This window comes from Dreissena polymorpha, chromosome 6, assembly GCF_020536995.1.
Source record: "Dreissena polymorpha isolate Duluth1 chromosome 6, UMN_Dpol_1.0, whole genome shotgun sequence".
Lineage (NCBI taxonomy): Eukaryota > Metazoa > Mollusca > Bivalvia > Myida > Dreissenidae > Dreissena > Dreissena polymorpha.
Genome location: NC_068360.1, coordinates 7785889 through 7807190, shown reverse-complemented (window position 1 = coordinate 7807190; position 21302 = coordinate 7785889). Strand labels below are relative to the sequence as shown.

The 21302-nt window shown below is 35.1% G+C and overlaps 1 protein-coding gene across 2 annotated transcripts in view; it reads right to left on the bottom strand.

Moving 5' to 3' along the window:
• Window positions 1–12536, bottom strand: part of LOC127836235 (uncharacterized) — a 478549-nt gene extending 466013 nt beyond the window's left edge. For both annotated transcript variants that reach the window (XM_052362714.1, XM_052362715.1), the window contains exon 1: window positions 11857–12536. In XM_052362714.1, the coding sequence (XP_052218674.1) occupies window positions 11857–12270 (414 nt within the window). In that variant the 5' untranslated portion in view covers window positions 12271–12536. The remainder of the gene's footprint in view (window positions 1–11856) is intronic.
• Window positions 12537–21302: the final 8766 nt, after the last annotated feature.

Here is a 21302-nt window from a genome sequence, read left to right as displayed (position 1 = left end):
AAAATGATTTAGCTACCATTGTCTTGTAAATAACTTTTAACAAATATATACATTAAGCATTTACTGTTGGAGTTTAGAGGAATAGCTTTTTTGCGGTTACTCACTAGTTTGAGTTGTTTGCCCCTAATACTTAGTGTAAACATGTACGAAACAACCTTAATATAGGTTAGGACAAGTAAAACCAGAATCTGCTAGACCGAGAGGACAAGTTAACAAATAATAAATTGGCCTTCTTTCGCTAATCAACAAGCTAGATAATTGGTTTTAAATCAAGACATTTTGCATTATTTTCGATTCAAAACTAAGTTTTGACATTAATACAATAACGCGTGAGGTATTCTGATACTTTTACACAGTAACATACCGTACATTTATCAATCTATATAAATTGTATACATCAACTACCAACACTGTCGTGGTTAGCTCCCTTATATTTAATTTAATGACGCCATTTTCGCTTATAGTTTATATACGTCGGTATGTGTTTTGTTGTCTATTAATTGCGTACAGGTGACACACTTTCTTACGTTCTGAACAGTTGTGTTTGTTGATATATGAAAATGTTTGTTATGCACATAAATAAACGGCTGTTAAACTATTTATTTGTTAAAGATGTTGTAACAGTTTTATAAACATGTTTCATGGAGTAAAATGGTAGTTTAGAGTGCCGAAGTAGTATCTATTACTTTATTAGTGTATACTTTTTATTGAATTCGTTCAAAGCATTTCTTTTTTAAATATAAATATTACCCTATTAGACACAATTCCATCTAAACAATATTCAATATAGCAAACAAAGTTCAGAACATCTATCAGGGGAACAATTCTTGTTCTTATCCATTGCTTTAACACATCAACTATGAACATACAATGATCGAAACTGGTATCTGATTCACCGGATTGGGACGGTCAAATTAAAGGATCGGGAGCTCAAAGCTAAATCCGGAATTTAATCCAAACCAAACGCGCTCATAAAAACTTTATAAATCAAATGTAGATATGCAGTACATGAAAACATGAAGTCAAAATGTTATTCGCGAATCAAATATTACAAACATAATTTTAATTTACTAGATTATCGAATCTAGTACATTTATATATGTTTTGAAAATATTAAAATTATAATACTAAGAAATATGGTTCATTTATAAAATATGTTATATTAATGAGCTTGCGATATATTTATAGAATATTGTTGATATAAGAAAGATCGTAGTCACGTTTAATATCAAATGTTTTTTTAAATATGCAAATGCAATAATAGTGTTTTAACTCATAGTTTGTGTAACCACGTTTTTCCATATGTTATTTGTGTTTAAAAGATTGCGAATTCACTGATTGTATGCATTTTCATGTAAATCCTGGACTGTGAATTGTCTACGAATCTAATGATATTAATGTGATGTGATTGTTAGAAATTAAAGGAATAGTAAATTAGAACAGTGCGTCTCATAGCAAACGCATTAAAATACCACAAATTCTTTGCCTAGAAAGCGCTCAAGTATGCCTGATTTAGCATAATGTTAAATCCTTAGGTAGGTATATGTAATTGATACAGAATAAAAAATACGACTGCAGTTGCTTAAATCTTAAGAACTCGATTTCAGGAGTTACGACGTGTTATGACGTGAAATGCCTACCACGGTTATTTATTGTTATCTCAGTACTTACACATACGCTCGTATGTTCTCGATAGGTCTTTCTAAAGGGCAAAATGACCTTTACAAAGTTATTGTCCATCAAAAGTCGCTTCCTATGGCAGGGGTTAAATCTCAATGATTAACAGCCAAGTGACATACACCACAAAAATGCAAATTTTAATACATACTATTTCTCTGATTTCAGAGGTCTGGTAATGTCGCACAATATCAAATATTAGTAAAAAAAACAGTCTTCAAATTATATCATAAAGGACATTAACGGTTGTTATTCGACAGCGGGGTAACAAAGAAGACAAAGGTCGATATGTTGATGAATTTTTTCGATGCTGGAAGATCACCATTGACATTTGCAGCGTGTTTTTCGGCTATTAATATTTAAAGATACTGGTGCTGTTTACTGTGGCACGTTATTTTACGGATTTTATATTACGTTAAACTGTGACATTAAGAAGATTATTCGTTTTATGGTTCTGCTAGGCATTTGTTTTGTTGCTATCAATAAAGAAGCAAAAAAGAGAAAACAAACATAATTAATGTATTACTTACAAATCTAAATTTTAAATATGTTAAGTGGTATTTTTATATCAAATACTAGTAAAAACAGTACGGTGCAGTAGAAACTGTAATACTTAACATTTACCATGCTCTAAAATATATATTATATGCATCGCTTGACGATTTAAAACCATGAAATTTATCAAGCTTGTTACGCGAAACGATTGAATACTTTGGAGAGTTCTGTTGTTGTCTTGATATTTTGTGACGCTACGAGGATTGCTTACATAAAGTATAAAATACATAACTCATTGTATAAGCACGGATTGCCCAGTGGTCTTAGTGATATACATTTATTCCAGGGGTCAGTGGTTCGAGCCCAGTTGAGGACTCATTTTTTTCTTTCTTTAATTTTATTCTTGTGTTTTACTGGACCTTTTTGGATCCAAGATATACATTTATCAATTTAAAGAATTTAATGACAAACTTCAATATCTGTCAAAATCTTGGAAAATGTCCCTTTAACGAGGTGTGAACAAATATAAAGTATGAAAGTGAAAAAATGACATATTAATTTTTTTCGGGACAGTTTACTTTGACCTATTCAACCTATGCAACTCGTTGTAGGACTAGACTACAACTTTTTATTTTATGATATTTAAATTAATAACTGCAACTTTATGTGTTCTTATAAATGGTTTTGATCGTGCGTTATGATTCATTTCAGAAGCCAGAGTAATCTTGCCAGAACAGAATAAATAGTGTAAATCTGTGATCTGTGAATAAAGCAATTAATGCATGTGCGTAAAGTGTCGTCCGTACAGGCTAATCAGGGACGGCACTTTCCAACTGAACGTGATGTTTTTCAATGAAGAGACTTTCTTTAGACAGAAAATATCATTACAGCGGAAAGTGTCGTCCCTGATTAGCCTGTGCGGACTGCACACGCTTATTTGGGACGACACTTTACGCATATGCATTAAACCCCTTTTTCACAGAGCACGGCCCAAATATTGACAAAGAGTTGATACTTTTTTATTAGTATATATTAATGTATGTATTGAACAATTACGACTACCGGGGCTTCAACAGGAGAAAACCCTTTAAAAAGTTAGGATTTATTTCTTTACTTAATTGAACCTTTGCCCATTGTTACTTTTCGCACTCGAAATAATAAAATTTTCATTCATCAGATAAGTCATGTAGGCCGAAAATGAATACACATCGACATATTTTTAACGACCTTATCCACAGATCATAGTGAAATAACAGTTTATCGTGATCAATACAATACCTTGCAAAATTTATCTGGGATGTTGATACATACCAATTACGTGAATGGGAATTAACTTGTATTACATACACAATATACTGAAATGTACTCATATACATATATATTGATATATACATTTCTTGAAATTAATTTTCAATGTATTAAAACAAAATTTGTAAAATAATAAATTGACAAATTAATAATAAAATTCACGTGACCAATTATCTTTCATGACTACTTAACGTATTATTAACGATTAGTGAAAATCTTAACGGGAAATAATGCTTGACACTGACTCATTATAATGCGTGTCATATCTGCTCGAAAACCAATTAGTTCTATATATATGATGTATATTTAACATAAAAACATGAAAACATTGGGTGTTGTTGTTTTAAAAGCAAATTCTAATTCGACTGAATAACGTTGAGTATATTTTTGTAAAAGTAAATTAACACAAACATAATTATTGTAATATAAGTGTTTTTTTTCTGTACCACACGTACTTGTAAATAACAGTTAAAAACATTGCATTGACTTCATTTTTAGTCTTTTTATATATACATTTCTTGAAGTCAATGTTCAAAACAAACGTTATATAATTATCAATTCACAATGCATTAGCAGCTCGAAAATCATGAGCGATAAAAAGCAATAAAAAACTTTTCAGTTTTAATATTTCGGAAAAGTGTTCAGCAATCTGTGTTGATTACACATCACCACACACACAAACGCGTAAATATTTAATCGGTGTTAAAGCGGGTATATACGATTTTTTATATGTGTTTAATTGTAATATATTGATAAAATATGTTAAAATAACACAAAATATGCAAGAAAAATTATACATTAAAGCCGAATTTCATCAAATGCAGCAAAGACAAATTAGCGCCCCGAGCCGATAGTGACGTACATATTTTCCTACAATAACCGAAGCATTCGTCTTTGTATTTTAAACCGTTAAACTACGAGGGGTGTTCCAGAAGTTTGTGGATTTTCTTCATTGAACAGAAACGTTACACGTCGGTGTGCGCATTGTGCACATGTTTAAATCTCTGATATATATTTATTGTTTCCATGATATTTGGAGAGTAGATTTGGAAAGGACGAAATATTCTTAATATGCTATTTGTTTGTCCATTTATTTTACCAAATGAAAGTTATAGCGAAAATCCACGAACTTCTGGAACACCCTCGTAAGTTTAGATGCACATCGTACATGTATGGTATACATGATGGCAAATTCGGCTGTACAGCCGTTTTCAATTTCAGAATTAAATATCTGGCTTATTTCGCATTTTTCGACACATGTTCTTCTTATCTTTTATTTTAATTTATATTGAAATATATATATAATAAGTTTTTTACACAGTTTATATAAATTCATAAATATTTGACAAAATCGTATATACCCGCTTTAAGAACGCATGGTTAAAATTATAACAACTTACTAGTAATCTAACTCATGCTTGGTAATATATTGTACAACTGTAGTTTCTTGGCGCCTATTAAGCAGTTGGACACCGCCAGCCTAGTGCCATCCCTGGACACGCATATGGTGTACGGGTACTTCATATCAACCGGATAGGTACCGAGTAAGTCCCCATCAACACTGAGGTGCACGATGGAGTTTTTATTCTGACTGCACACCAGTACTGTGTCACCAGGCCCTACGCAGGCACTCCGTGGTTGCTGTATGTTCCTATCAGTGACTGCTCTGGACGTGCCCTTCACGGTGTCGTACATGTACACTGTGTGAGCGAACCTGTCAGTCAGTACCAACGTGTTCTTAGACTTGACATACGTGCACTCACTCTGAGCAGGTTTGTAAGTCGTCTTTGAAAACACCACGAGATCAAATTCTGATTCCACACCGTCCACTGATATTATTGTAGCATGACGGGGTTCGCCGCACGTACTTACTACCATGTTTGTTGGCGACTTACAGCATAAAGAGGAAATATCCGATGATGTGGTGATTTCCTTGATGAGACTGATGACATTATTAACATTAAAAGACAGGAGACATATTGTTTTATCATTAAATGTTACTGCTATTTAACTCGGAGACAAACATACAGCGCTACGGGGATGTGACTTGAACCTGTACGGTGTCCCTTGTCTCTGAAGGTGCTTTTTCAGCTGCGTTCATATCTTATTCCAGTATTCAACAGCTACAAGTCTCCCGTCCGGCAGGAAGTCCAGTCCACTGAGTACAGGATCTTTCTCATGATCGTCAGTTTTTGATAATTCCACGGACAGGAGTAGCTTCAGGGTGACTGGTCTTTACTGGGATGTTGAAACATCGGAACTTGAGTCGACTGAAATTACCCATGTATATATTTATTAAATGTCAAACTCTTTCAGTAAGGAAGTTAAACTAACAGTAGTCTTATAAGTAGCAGTTGTAGTATTAACAGAGATGGCAGAATCGGTAGAAGTAAAAGTATTAGTTGTTAGAAGTAGCAGCAGCAGCAGCAGTAGCTGCAGTAGAAGAGTGGAAAGGTTGCGGAAATTAAATAATTAGTATGAGATTAAGATATAGTAGTAGTAATGGTGGATGTAGTAGTGGAAGTAGTAATACCAGTTATAGAAGAAAAAGCAGTACTTTAGTAGTAGCGGAATTGGTATTATTGGTACAAGTGATAGAAGTGGTGTTGGTGGTGGTGTTGATAGTTGTTGCATGTATGTTTAATTTTGTTAATTTAAAACGACATAGTGTAAGGATAAATTGCGACGGAAACGAAACAAACACGCGGAAATATTGAAATGACTAACAAGTGCTAATAATTAACATGCTAAAATTGTCGTTATTTATGTAGTGGTTCCACATCAACATCATCATCGTATCAAAATACGTATAAACCATCGCATATTCTTACTAGAACATACAAGCAATATAATAAGTGCTCGAAATTTATCATGATTATACTCTTGCACGCACAACTAAACTTGTTTGTGTTTCATATTTAATGAATGGGCAAATATCGCCTGTCTATTCATAATCAAACTTAGATTGCCAACTACCTTTGATCATTATTTAAATAGTTATTATAGAACAACGCAAATCTAAACAATAAATATTTCGTGGAACTACTTAATTATAGTGTATCGCATTTTGGTACGCAAGCAAATTCCTTTTCATGTTAAAATGCTATATATAATCAGTTTGAACATACAATTCTCAGATGTTGTTTTAAAAGTAGAAGTCTATCCCGACTGTAAAACTCATAATATATATTTGTAAGAAATTATGAACATAAACCCTATTATTGTAATATTAGTTTTACAGCAAAAATCGAAGAGTATAGTTTAATCAAATATGCTTTCGAGTTATTCCTTATTTGACGGATTAACGGACACACGAACATAGAAGGAATTTTTAGTAAGACAAGCGGTTATCTCGAAGTTCTATATGTATATCAAGTTAGTACTTTTTCCACTTATATACATATTTCTTTCAGTTTTAGTAACAATACCTTTTATATATTTGCTATATAGTAAATATGGTTCTTGTAAAATCCTAACATTGTCATTTATAAGAATACAAAGTTTCAAATCAATTAAAAAAGTACTTTAAAGATTATTGCATGATATATTTTCTCGTGCGGACGCACTGACAGGGAGACGTAAAAGCAAATATAGCAGAAGGAGGGTTTATCTATAGTTCCCTCCGGTAAGACCGGTAAGAAGAAATAATAAATCAGGATCAAATTATTTCATTAACGAGTCATTTTGCATCTTAAGTGTGTGCAGAAGCAGTACTTGGTGACAGTATTCAATAAAATACTGCATAATATGCTGCGAAAATGTTGAATGGTAAATTCGCACTAGTGAGTTTTAGCACATGTTACGAAATATATGCGAACATAACACAAACGGTTTCATCAAATGAACTAGTATATGATTTTTCTTTAAAGTAAATGCATTTCGAAATGGAAAAATTATTAACCTTGTACCAATGCTGGACTGGAATTAAGGTCCGTACTGATCAAACTACCAATGGTAGCACTTGTTTGATCACTTCTTATGTCATCGGAACCATCACTGATCACATCTGCAAACAGTACACTATAATTTGATTACAGTAATTACATAATACATAATGATATCGCAATGATTGCATGATCATCAAACACTAACAGCCTTCCTATCAACTGTCAAGTAATTACATATTGTTCGTGGCGAACACACAGTAACAAACAAAGTTCATTTCTGTTTTCATCGAGATTTATTTCTGTTGAATACTTTCTAACACAACGCTTGCAAATGTTCATTAAATCTCGATGAAAACAGAAATGAACTTTGTTTGTTACTGTGTGTTTGCCACGAACAATGTGTAATTACGTGACACAGTACATTTTATGGTTGCCATGACTTCAGGACGAACATTGAAAAACATTGAAAAACGGAGTACAAAAAACACTATACGGACATCACTGGCCAACGAAAAAAACAAAAAAACAACGCGACATGGAAAACGGTCAGTGCTTTTATAAATTATGGCAAACAGGGTTTATTTCAAATTTTATGAAGTAAGAAATAAAAAGTAAAAGGCGTCATGACAACGAAATTTTTAAGAATTGTTTTAAAGAATTTTACGTAGTGAGGTGTTAAAGGAATAATTAATCATGTAGGGAAAAATTATGCAAGTATGAAAATCAATACAGTTTTTCATTGATCAGTATATTTCTTAAATATCGGTAAATTGAGAATAAAATCAATGAATAAAAGAGTATTTGAAATTTACATAATTTTATGAGTTATAGAAATACTGAAATTAGAGGCGCACAAATAATTGAGAGTATTTAAAGAATTGTCTATTTTTTGGTATTATAAGAATATATAATTATATACGGACAATTTTTTTTATAATATAAATACATGTTTAATTGATGGTATTTTTGTAAATTATTGTTAAATAAGAATGTACGTGGAAATAAGAATATTTAAAATAGTTTTGTTTATTATTTTAATAAAGAAAATTTGTCGATGGTTTCATTTATTAATATAATAGAAAAAAAAACTCGGAGGAGATACACATATTCGAAGAATTTACCTAGAATTTTACATTTGCAGAATTAAGAAATTAGGAACATAGATTATTAAAGACAGTTTTGTTTATTATTTTGATAAAGAAAATAAGGGGAGATTTGTTTATTAGAATGATAACGAAAATAAAAGAGAGCGAATAACTAAAATTATTGGAAAATTGAAAATAGTTTTCCGAATTGTAAAAGAAAGAAAATAGGAAATAAGAACAGTAATGTTAATTGAGAATATGAATAGGGCAGACACTTAAAAAATAATATTATGTAAATATGTATATACGTCATTGTGTTTATTGCAAATGATGTAGGGTATCGGTAATATTGAAGGTCTTGAGTAATTTTAAGTAAGAATTGAATGTGTTCTGTCACGAATACTGTTCAGTTAAAATATACTGATATATGCGCATCAATTTCTGTTATAGAATAAACTCTATAAGGTACATAGAGGTTTATGAGAGCCTATCATTTCCGTAATGATGGAAGCCTACCATTTAGTCATGGTGGAAGAATACTTATTGTATTAGATTTATGGGATTAGTTCATAAGGAGATCAAGACTTAAAATTTGAAGCATACCGATCAATGTTCTGGTATTATGAATGCATATATAAAAAAGTCTGCCCTTTTCATCAAAATTTCCACAAGCGTATTTGAGAGCGTTCAGGTACATATGTCGATAGAAATTTTCCTAAACGATTATGATACACAGAAGATTTGTGATGTAAAGATACGAACGCATTACGTCTGTTTAAAGTGCAATACCCTAGGTTAATAAAATAGCGCATAGCAGTCACAAATTTACTGAAAGCACGTACGTAAAATATCGAGCTGCTATGTAATGTTTACGAGAGTGTTTCGATAGTAATTGATGTAATAAAGGTTGTATTTACTAAGACTTTCTAGTAAGTTGTCATGACGGTATTTAAGAGTAACTATAAGGGAATGTTAATACATGTTTGCCATGATTTTGAACAACTGATACTTATATCACCACAACGCAGTCGAAAGATCGAAGAATGAATGACAGCGCAAAACAACGTTTTTCACAACGAATTAAATAACAAACAACGTGAATAGCATGGGACATCACTGTGCTCACTCTCAAAGTGAATACATGGTTCCGTTGCTAAAAGAAGACCCAACGCCAGAAGAGTTCGAAGGACAACAAGTGACGCAACGCTGGACAAAATACTTGTGACGTTAAACACTATAGAGTTAGATGCAGCCGTTCAACTATTTGACATACGTAGATAACGTATTCGGAATGGTACTTCCGAGGCTTAAGACATCAAGGGGAACACTGCTATAGTTAATACCTTGTGAGCATTATGGCCAATATAAGATCTTAATGTCCCGAGAGAAAAGAAGACGCTGGAACCAACAACGAAAATACAACAACAACGGAAACGAAAATAGATGACGCAAAATGAACAGCAGAAATCAGATCAGAAACAACGAACGCACGCGTATCGCCAAGGACGACCTGACGATCGGCTGATATTAATCATCATAGCGACAGGGATATACCCGATTCGCCTACACAACGTGGAGACGGATCGATCTTAATCTTCGCGACGGCTGTAACCGGCCCGACTTCAAGCGACAGTGTATTCGCCGCGAGCAACAACTTCAATACCACATAGACGACAACAGATGTACTGATGGCAAATGATCAAAGATGATGTGCTCCACTACCTCCCGATTGACATTTACATTGTATAACAATAACTTATGTTATCTATTTCAGCAAAGACACTTGTAAAAAAAATCTTATTGTTATCCGCATATTTTCCATCATATATGTGTTTATTTGAATTATCTTTTCAAGTACTTCGTAATTCGATAATTTAATTTTAAAGATTTTTTTGTATCATAAAATACAAAAAAAATCAAAATAAGGGGATAGGTTGTGTAATGTAACAGCATAAGCATATCATTTATTCTTATAGCATATTGATTCTTCTTATGATAGAAATTTAAGTACAGATAGATTTAATAATAAGGAAATATTTTATTATATGTTTGAGTAATTGATTAATAACTGTTATAATTACTGATATGTAAGAAAACGTTAAAAGTTATTTACATCAATATTAATATCTTATATGCAAGAAGAGGCTAAAAGTTTAAAGTGTTCAAACAATTTGAGAGTTCATTCCGTGCATGTAAAGAATAGTTAAAATGTGAGATGGTTTGTCAATAAGAGAGTAAACATGATATAATGGAGTAAATAAATTGAAAAGTTGAATACAATATGTTAGGATTTGAAAATCAAGAGACCATATAACTATCAGACATTTGATTAACGAAACGGTCAACTTATTGACATTTAGGATTGCTATTACCTCATATTACCATGGGAACAGACCACATGAAAGGGGTCAACTGAAAGTCTTATTTGTATAGGCCATATAAATATTGCACCAATAAACATAACTTAAAACTTTATGCAACAACGAATAATGAGATTTTAGAATATTCTATGAGCATGTAAGAACTCGAACATTTTTGTGTATCAATTCCCAAGGTGCAATGTAACCAATCGATAATAAGCACGGGCCTTAGTGACCAATAGAAATTATAAGTAAATTTTATGTAAATTAACTTGGAGACAAAATGCAGGGTTTTTAGTTAGTAATTGGCAGTCTGCGGTTAGAGATTTGTCACGTTTTCTTGACGTGGCGGCCATGCTGGCCGCCGCGCTGTAAAATTGTATTTCGTGAACATTTGCAAGCGTTGTGTTAGAAAATATTCAACAGAAATAAATCTCGATGAAAACAGAAATGAACTTTTTTTGTTACTGTGTGTTCGCCACGAATAATGTGTAATTACGTGACACAAATTGAAGACATTATATGAGATGTGAACATATACACTCCACACATACCTTTGATCTGATCGCATTTCTTAACCATAAGTTTCACAGCGTCACTACGCTTTTGCAAAAGGTTTGTTAATTCTGTTGATAAATACAAAGACAAATCCAGCGAGAAATGGTTGACGCGTTGCTCTTTGACATGAATGTCGATTTCTTGTAGTTTTTTCTCAAGGCATCTGGTAAGAATAAACGCTTGTTGCGGCGTGCCGTTATCAATCACATCAGAACATAAAGGCAATATTTCGACGATTCCATGAAGGACAGTTTCAGACGCAGACCGTCTTTCACCAAGACGTTTAGATTCAATATCAACAGTGCTTTTAGCTTCTTTATTTATCAAAACAATGGTTTCGTCAAACATGTTATTTATTTCTTCTTTATTTTTATGTAATTCATCTTTAAGATTGCTAAGCTTATCAGTAAGATCATTAACCGTTTGCTTGCAATCTTCTATCTTACTACGTTCATAACCTGCTGCGTTTGAAAGCTTGTCTTTCAGGTTTTGCAATTCCTGACCGCTGTCGCCTGAAATCTTAACTAACTCGTTGATGTTTTCACATTTTCTGTGACTGAATGCACAAGTACTACAGCACAGCAACGAATGATCTTTGCAGAAAAACTTAACCTTCTTTTTGTGTTCTTCACATGCGTCTATCCCTTTAAGATCAACTGTGATATATTTAATCTGAGAATCTATAGCGTTTATAAACTCGTGTTTACCTCTTTTATATCGAATGTGTCCAGACTTGCATTCGTCACACAAAAATTCAGTACACGATGAACAAAACAAAGTCGCCTCGACCGAGGTATTATCCTGTAAACAAGCCTCACATTGCTTTATCACAACACACTCGCCAGCCATGTCGCTGGTTGATTCCTGTGTCAAGCTTTCGTCTCCTTTGGTTGAATCCATTCACTTTGGTGTTTCAACAGGAGCGGAAAATAAATATCAGTTCACCTTTACCTCGCTACTTTCGATTTCCAAATCGTAAATTTTCATTAATTTCAACGTGTATCCAATATTTATTATCTGTGTTATTTTACAAGAGTTATATCCTCAATAAAATAATAAGTGTTGCAAAAATAGCAAGTTTCTAATCCACTCATACAGGTGAGTGAAGTTTCAATATATTGACGTTAGTGAACGTTAAACAGAGTTCAAGAGTGAATGCAGATTTGGTAATCAACGCCCACTTACTTTCCGGTAGATAAAGAGGCCACACTATACTTGTAATGTTAACATATTTGGTTTAATTTATAACTTAAGTTGTATTGATAATAATACACAATCGATTACTTAAACAAACAAATGAATATAAAACATACTCATGTGATTGAAAAAATAGTGCATATTAATATGGCTATTCAGAAAATAATTAATGTATGGTATATAAACAGTTGAATCATGCATTACAATATTATATATCTTTCCGACAAATGCATATGTAGTGAAATGCAAATAACATTATTATATCGGGTATTACTGGTTTGATATAATTCCTCTCTTTGTTCAACAACATAAATCTAATTTAACTTCTTAAATATATATTATTGTATAAATTTGAATATTGTTAATATTACCACGAGAAGCAACATACATGCCAACATAAAAGTTAAACTCGACTTCTTTATGTGTTTGTGGGGTTGATGTTTTATTATACTTAGTAGAAAACAGACATGTTAATTTATACCCATTTCGTTTAAACATATGCGTGAAAAAGTATGAAATATATGATTTTCCCAAATGCATTTATACGGGGAAGAGTATTCGCTGTTTGCCATATCATGTACTTTCTTCTTTTTGGCCTTTCGACTGGAGATATAATATCTAGTGATCACATTTATAATCGTGTTATTTTTTCAGATTATACAAACATTTCATACTCGTGTTAACTTTTTAATATAGTACAAACATTTTCTTTCTATTTACTCTATGTGGCTATATTGCATGATCTTCCCGTGCCCTACAGGTTTAGTTCCTTCTTGAAAACCGGAATCTGGCTTATCCATTGTGATATATTATTCTTCAGAGCAGAAAGTGACTTTAAAATGGCAGACATATTCTTAGAGAAGCATATACTGAAATAAGTATGCTAAACAACGAAATGAAGCCATTGTCACTCTAAGTTACTAACTAAGATCTAAAGCCAGTTTTCGGGGATATTAATTGTTAATGGACTTCCATTGGTCTCCAATAGGTTAACAGAGAATATAATTTTGTCAGCATTATTTGGTAAAATTAAGCAAGGTGGTCTCTGAGGGCGAAAACGCACTGCTGCGCCCGTGGTGCCCACAAGGAGTTTTGATACATAGCCTGTTCATACTCTTCATCAAAGACATCATACTAGAATAACCTAAAATAGTTCTTGAAGATTATCAGGTGCTCTAATGCAAAACAGAGTATTCAACGTCAACGATATACTACATGCAGTTAGCTGCAGCTGGCTGTGGGCTAGAAATATGCTTAGATATGCAATCGTCAACACATATAAATCATAAGCAACTCATTTAACAGTCAACCCAACGTTTTGTCTTGCAAACTTACACTTTACCACAGTTTGCTTCAGTATAAGGACCAACAAATTTACTTGAGGGTCACATTCGAGACAAGAGAATGACACGGTAACGCCAGATACAGAGCGCATGCGTTTACGTCAGGGAGGAACTTGACATCATGTGGCAGCTTGAGGTACCACGTGGGTTGCAACAGCGAATAATCCTTAAGGCGGCGAACAACGGCAAAGTACGACCTCACCTGAAGAAGTCCCACCAGCAGACTCTGGGAGGAAATCAAAATCCTGTTGTGTGTGTCATCAACTTTGAACTGAGATCCAAGCCAATAAGAGATGTAACACAAAAGGAAGAACATGCAAACCCAAGATGATGATAATAAAGGCCAGATTTTCAGGTAATCACTTGATGAACACCAGAGTGAACAGAAGAAAGACGACAATGTCAAGCTTTGTCCGTGAAAGCAAAGCAATGCTAATATAGCATCAAGATCAGTTGCCAGCAGAGCATGGAGCCCAAAAACCGTACGTACGATCCGCTACATTTGGAAAATAAACAGAGAAACATCAACGTTGTGTCTCAGTCCCCCATCTCATTACAAAAGACGAGCCGAGTGTCGTAAGTAAGAAAACCCAGACGCTGGCAATGCTTGGAGAAAGGTAGCCCTGGGAACATGGATACCTTCCTACAAATAATGGGTCATCAAAGGAGGCGGTTAGAAGAGAAGGTAGCTGGTGCGTAGATGCCTAACCCAGACGGAAAGTGGTAAACAAAGGCAAAGCCAACAGGTCTACACTTCGCACACTACACAGCCAATATTATATAAAACACCATCATCAGAAAAGTAGACCAAGACTCACATATATACATTTTATCAGGTCTGAACTAAAACCATCGTCAACTTAAGTTTCAGAACTGAACATCAGCATGACATCTACCATCCCCAGGTCAGACTAGAGCATATAATCATCTTCCGACTGAGAACACTGCCGAATAGACTTAACTCCCACATGCAACTTGTGAGGTCTCCTAAAATTTCATGTGAAGAAGCCGATAAAACGGCTGAACACATCATCCTGGAATGTAGTGACCACTGAGAGCAAATGTATGGCCGGCACCAGTGGTCCTCTAAGAAGAGTTGTGCGAACATTTGGAGGCTTTAGTGTCTCTCTTGTCTCCGGACTCCCACTTAATGTAATGTATATCTCCGTAGTCTCTTCGGAAGTAGAACCTATTTCTTAAGAATATATTTTATTTGCTGGTATAAAACCAAACAAGCAATTGCACCCACCCCTTTTGTGGATAGTTTTTGTAACAAGTCTCTTATATTGTGGTACATTAATTTGGGAAAACTTTGAATGATGAACGTCTGGGATGCGTTCGTTTCGGAAACTGGGCTTTTGTCGAAATCGAATTTACTAAAACCATGTTGTCTGAGGGTGCCCGCCTTAAGGCAATTAAACTAACATAACACACCTATGTTTTCCATTGTTTCGAAAGAAGATATATTAATCTTTATCTTCAGACCAATATTGCACAATCTGAAATAAAGTAAAGGCAAGGCACATTCCTTGAAATCATGCCGTTTTTATGGAACCATATGGAAACTTGATCCAGTATACATTTTCATCAGTCGACGACTTTTCGCGAATAAGATTCTATTCGTATATTTTTCTGCACGATTACAAACAAGGGCTGTATTTTATTTGGATAATTTGGACCCAGATCATCCATCGCGAACGTATGATGTTCAAGCGTTACACCTTTAGTGTTATTTAACTTAGCATTAGGTCAATCTCATGATCATCTGTGTTGGGCCGGTAATATTTATTTTAAAGTTACACGCAACAAACCCAGATTTTGACAATTAAGACATTAAAATAGTATAAAGCTTCATGTATTGGTCTTTTTAAAATCAAATATATCTTTAATCAAGATTAATTTGACTCTTCAAAAACGTAATGATTTAAACAACCAAAAAGACCCCATTCAGCCCAAACCCCTTCAGTTGTTATGGCATTTATTTTTGCCTTTTTTCATATCTCACGGCGCCTAACCAATACGGATAATATCGGAAACATTTGAACGTTTCCGGATAATACCCGAAACTGCACCGGATCATATTAGAAATATATTGACTGTTTTGTGGTGTGTTCTTTTATTTCAATATTCTCTTGTTTACGTCAACATTTTTCAACAAACCAATATTTCACGGAACAACTAAGACATTCATTCAGTAAATTGTATACTCCTGCTCAGTAACAGAAACGTCATTATGCAGTGGAAACTTATATTGTCCAACAGTTTATGCACAAAACCTGTGGAAACGGAAGAAAAATGCAGATATTGGTCCATATTAACAATGAAAGTCAAATTTCTGAGCTAGTTTCCTGATGAAAACGGCAGCATAATTATTGTTAAATCATTGCCATGATGAGTGACGGTTTAGTTTGTAGAAAAAACATGTATTTAATGTGTCGATTGGTGGCACCGGATAATGCATGAAGTAGGCACCGGATAATAGCCGAGACTAATGAATTTAAGTACATGTATAGCAGGTTTAAAGAATGTATTGGATTCTGCTGATATGGTAATCATTTAAAGAATTTCTTGATTATATATTGTTAAATGAAATGGGTCTGTTACTTCTCGTGCCTCAGCCCTGACCACTGTCTTAACGCATGAATAATGTCTTGACCCTACACTGAAAAAGGTTATTAAAACTAGGCATTTAAGGTTACACATGGTATTGGTTCTACAAAAACTGATGTAGAACGCGTGCTATTGTTTAACGACCGATTCACCAATAATATTTATAAGATATAAGAACCCGTTGATTGTTTAAATATAAAATGTATATGCACGATTCGATAATAATTTGAAAAAAGAAAGTTTTAAGACCAGTTCAGCAGCGTAAATTGTAAAATATGATTGTTGTATAATTAGTCTTGTTTAACCATTTTTATTTACTTTTGTGGCATTATAATTATAATTGATTATTATATTTAATATTAGGGGAAATAAATTGTGTGTAACCTACGGTTTAGATTTAGAGATAGTTCCCCAATCATGATACTTCCCTTGTTTACAATTGCGCTCTTCAAATGCACACATAGTTAGGTATTGGTCGTTTTTGGATTAATTCATTATCAACATTTAGAGCTAGTATCTATTTTATTTGTACACGATGTATGTTTAACATACAAAAGTTTTCATTTCATAATTAACTCATAACTGTATTCTTTTTGTTTCAGACTTCAATGCCCTAACATCTGACTTTGAAGTTCGAGATAGAATATGGTAAGTATAGTCTCAGTTGATAAGTTAATTCAATGGACTTATGGCTACTGTTCGATATTTCTTGGAATGGCTATAGCAGTGGATTGAGTAATTGTACAATTTCTGAGTATCATTAAGTTGAAACTTTATTGGAACAATTTATCCTGCTTTGATTAACTGCTATGCCCATGGCATGTGTAAAGTAACCAAGGAGGAAAAGTGTGCCAGTTGATAGGCTCAAACCCATGACGTCGGAACACTAGCACATGTCAATTGCTATAATTATGATAATTTATTTCAGAATGTCACGACCGACCGATGTGTTTTCGGGTTTGAAACTGCAGAGACTGAAGAGAAGCAGGAGAGTTGTGTGTTTTTATCTGTAACTGTTCCCCTTAGTAATGCAGGCAGATACAATGTATAGTCTGGAGTGGATAATTGATTGTTTGAGGTGGACTGCAACAATCATGAAGATGAAAAAGCCACCGAGCAACCATTAGATAGCTGTTTACATGGAGAATGTTCAGTTGAAATTGTTGTCGACAATAATATTTATATGAGTGCAAAATATGTGACAACAAATATAGGACAAAAACTGGCTAAAAACGATATTTAATAAGCCACATATTTGTAATATTTGTTTAAGCTTGTAAAAACATTTTTTTTGCATCAAAATTTAAGGTTTGTTGTAGATACCAAAAAACATAATTATAATTTTTGTTGTGTATTGTTATTGTCCATAGATTTTGAACTAAAAACATTGTACTGAATAAAATTTTCTATTACAGTGTTAAACATAGTTCCTTCTATTCCGTGTTGAACAGTTTGGTCTCCTAATGTGGTAGTTGCAGGTTCGAACACTGACTAAACCTAATTAAGTTAGCTTCAATGTCTCTTAGGTTGACAGAATAAAATGTACACTATCCTATTGTCCTGCAATGTTATGCCTAGACGAGTGGTTGGCGGCAGAATCTTCGAATCATCACATTTGTGGTGGCAGCGTATTGGCAAACAGCCCCTTACGACTTCATTCGGTTAACTTATATCGGACCTTTTAGATTTTCCTTGCCGCTTTCCGCGCTTCGATGGAGAATCAAATGCATGATTTCTGTAAACAAAGAATTATACACCCTAACAAATTAAATTAATGCAGCCATCTCATAAAAAACAAAGTAAAATGTAAATAGCGGTTAATTGGAATTTAAAAATACGACAGGTGGTACTAGTGAAATGACATTTAATGGGTTTCTCAACATTCGCCATAAATCTTATAAGACGAATGCCGATCTAGAATGGCGCGCTGGGGTGCTAAGCTGGCTCAGTATTCGCCATTACTCTTAGAAGACGAATGCTGATCTGGAATGTCGCGCTGGGATGTTGAGCTGACTCAGCATTCAACTTAACGCCTTAAAAACGACTGCTGATCTGAAATGTCGCGCTGCAGTGCTGAGCTGACTCAGCATTCGAAGTAACACTTGTAAGACGAATGCTGATCTGAAATGTCGCGCTAAAAGGCTGAGCTGGCTCAGCATTCGCCGCAACGCTTTTGAAACGAATGCTCATATGGAATGTCGCGCTGCAGTGCTGAGCTGGCTCAGCATTCACCGTAATACTTTTTAAATAAATGCTGATCTAGAATGTCGCGCTGGAGTGATGAGCTGGCTCAGCATTCAACTTCAACGCTTTTGAAACGAATGCTGATCTTGAATGTCGCGCGGGATGCTGAGCTGGCTCTACATTCGCAGTAACACTTTTAAAACGAATGCTGATCTGGAATGTCGCGCTGGGGTGCTGAGCTGGCTCAGCATTCGCTGTAATACATTAAAAAAGCATGTTGATCTGGAATGTCGCGCTGGATTGCTGAGCTGGTTCAGCATTCGAAGTAACACTTTTAAAACGAATGCTGATCTAGAATGTCGTGCTGGGGTGCTGTGCTGGTTCAGCATTCGCCGTAATAATTTAAAAACGAATGCTAATCTGGAATGTCACGCTGGAGTGCTTAGCTGGCTCAGCATTCGCCGTAACACTTTGAAAACGAATGCTGACTTGGAATGTACGCTTTGGTGTGTTGAGCTGGCTCAGCATTCAAGTTTATGCCTTTAAAACGAATGCTGATCTAGAATGTCGCGCTGGAGTGCTCAGCTGGCTTAGCATTCGCCCTAATACTTTTAAAACGAATGCTGATCTGGAATGTCGCGATATAGTGCTGAGCTGGCTCACTATTCGCCATAACTCTTATACGACGAATGCTGATCTGGAATGTCGCTTTGGTGTGTTGAGCTGGCCCAGCATTCAACCTAACGCCTATAAAACGAATGCTGATCTGGAATATCGCAGTGGTTGCTGAGGTGGCTCAGCATTCGCCGTAACACTTTTAAAATGAATGCTGATCTGGAATGTCGCACTGGAGTGCTGAGCTGGCTCAGCATTCGCCTTAACGCTTTTGAAACGAATGCTGATCTGGAATGTCGAGCTAGAGTGCTGAGTTTGCTCAGCATTTGCAGTTACACTTTTAAATCGAATTCTGATCTAGAATGTCGCGCTGCAGTGCTGAGCTGGCTCAGCATTCGCCGTAATACTTTAAAAACGAATGCTGATCTAGAATGTCGCGCTGGAGTGCTGAGCTGGCTCAGCATTTGCAGTTTCACTTTTAAATCGAATTCTGATCTAGAATGTCGTACTGGGATGCTAAACTGGCTCAGCATTCGCCGTAATACTTTTAAAACGAATGCTGATCTAGAATGTCGCGCTGGAGAGCGGAGCTGGCTCAGCATTCGCCGTAACATTTTTAAAACGAATGCTGATCTGGAATGTCGCGCTGGGCTGTTGAGCTTGCTCAGCATTCAACTTAACGCCTTTAAAATGAATGCTGATCTAGAATGTCGCGCTGGAGTGCTGAGCTTGCTCAGCATTCGCCGTAATACTTTTAAAACGAATTCTGATCTGGAATATCGCGCTAGAGTGCTGAGTTTGCTCAGCATTCGCCATAACTCTTATGAGAAATGCTCAACTGGAATGTCGCGCTGGGGTTTTGAGCTGGCTCAGCATTCAACTTAACGCCTTTAAAACGAATGCTGGTCTGGAATGCCGCGCTGGAGTGCTGAGCTGGCTTAGCATTCGCTGTAACAGTTTTAAATCGAATGCTGATCTGAAATGTAGCACTGGAGTGCTGAGCTGGCTCAGTATTTAACTTTACGCTTTTGAAACGAATGATGATCTAGAATGTCGCGCTGCAGTGCTAAGCTGGCTCAGCAATCGCAGTAACACTTTTAAAATGAATGCTGATCTAGAATGTCGCGCTGGAGTGCTGAGCTTGCTCAGCATTCGCCTTAACACTTTTGAATCGAATGCTGATCGAGAATGTCGCGCTGCAGTGCTGATCTGGCTCAGCATTCGCCGAATGCTGATCTAGAATTTCGCGCTTGAGAGCTGAGCTGGCTCAGCATTCGACTTAACGCTTTTGAAACGAATGCTGATCTGGAATGACGCGCTGGAGTGCTGAGTTGGATCAGCATTCACAGTAACACTTTTAAAACGAATGCTGATCTAGAATGTCGCGCTGGGGTGCTGAGCTGGCTCAGCATTCGCCGTAATACTTTAAAAACGAATGCTGATCTTGAATGTCGCGCTGCATTGCTGAGCTGTTTCAGCATTCGCCGTAACACTTTTAACATGAATACTGATCTGAAATATCGAGCCAGGTGCTGTGCCAGATCAGCATTCGTAATTTGCTGAGCTGATGTCGATTACTGAGCGGTGTGCCATCTTCAAGCACCTACTACGCACATGTTAAATTCAAATTCACTTCCAGGTATCTTAAGTATATCAACTGCATAGATCATGTAATGAATGCAGCCTTAGCAGGTTTGGTTAAGAAGAAATGAATTCATTCCTTTGCGATATATAATATAGGTTTGTTTGAACTCGTTTATTTTTTATGTTTAATGATGTACTGCAATGTCTAGTATTTGTAAATGTGCACTTTCGTATGACCACTTATATTAAAAGCTTTGCTTTCCTCGTGATTAATTGCTCAGAGAAAGCATCAAGAAAGAAAATAAAATGTCGTTATAAAACAAGACGCGAACACGCGTGTTAAGTAATTAGTTGTACAATCGTGTTCTGTATAAAAACATCGTTATTGATATCATTATA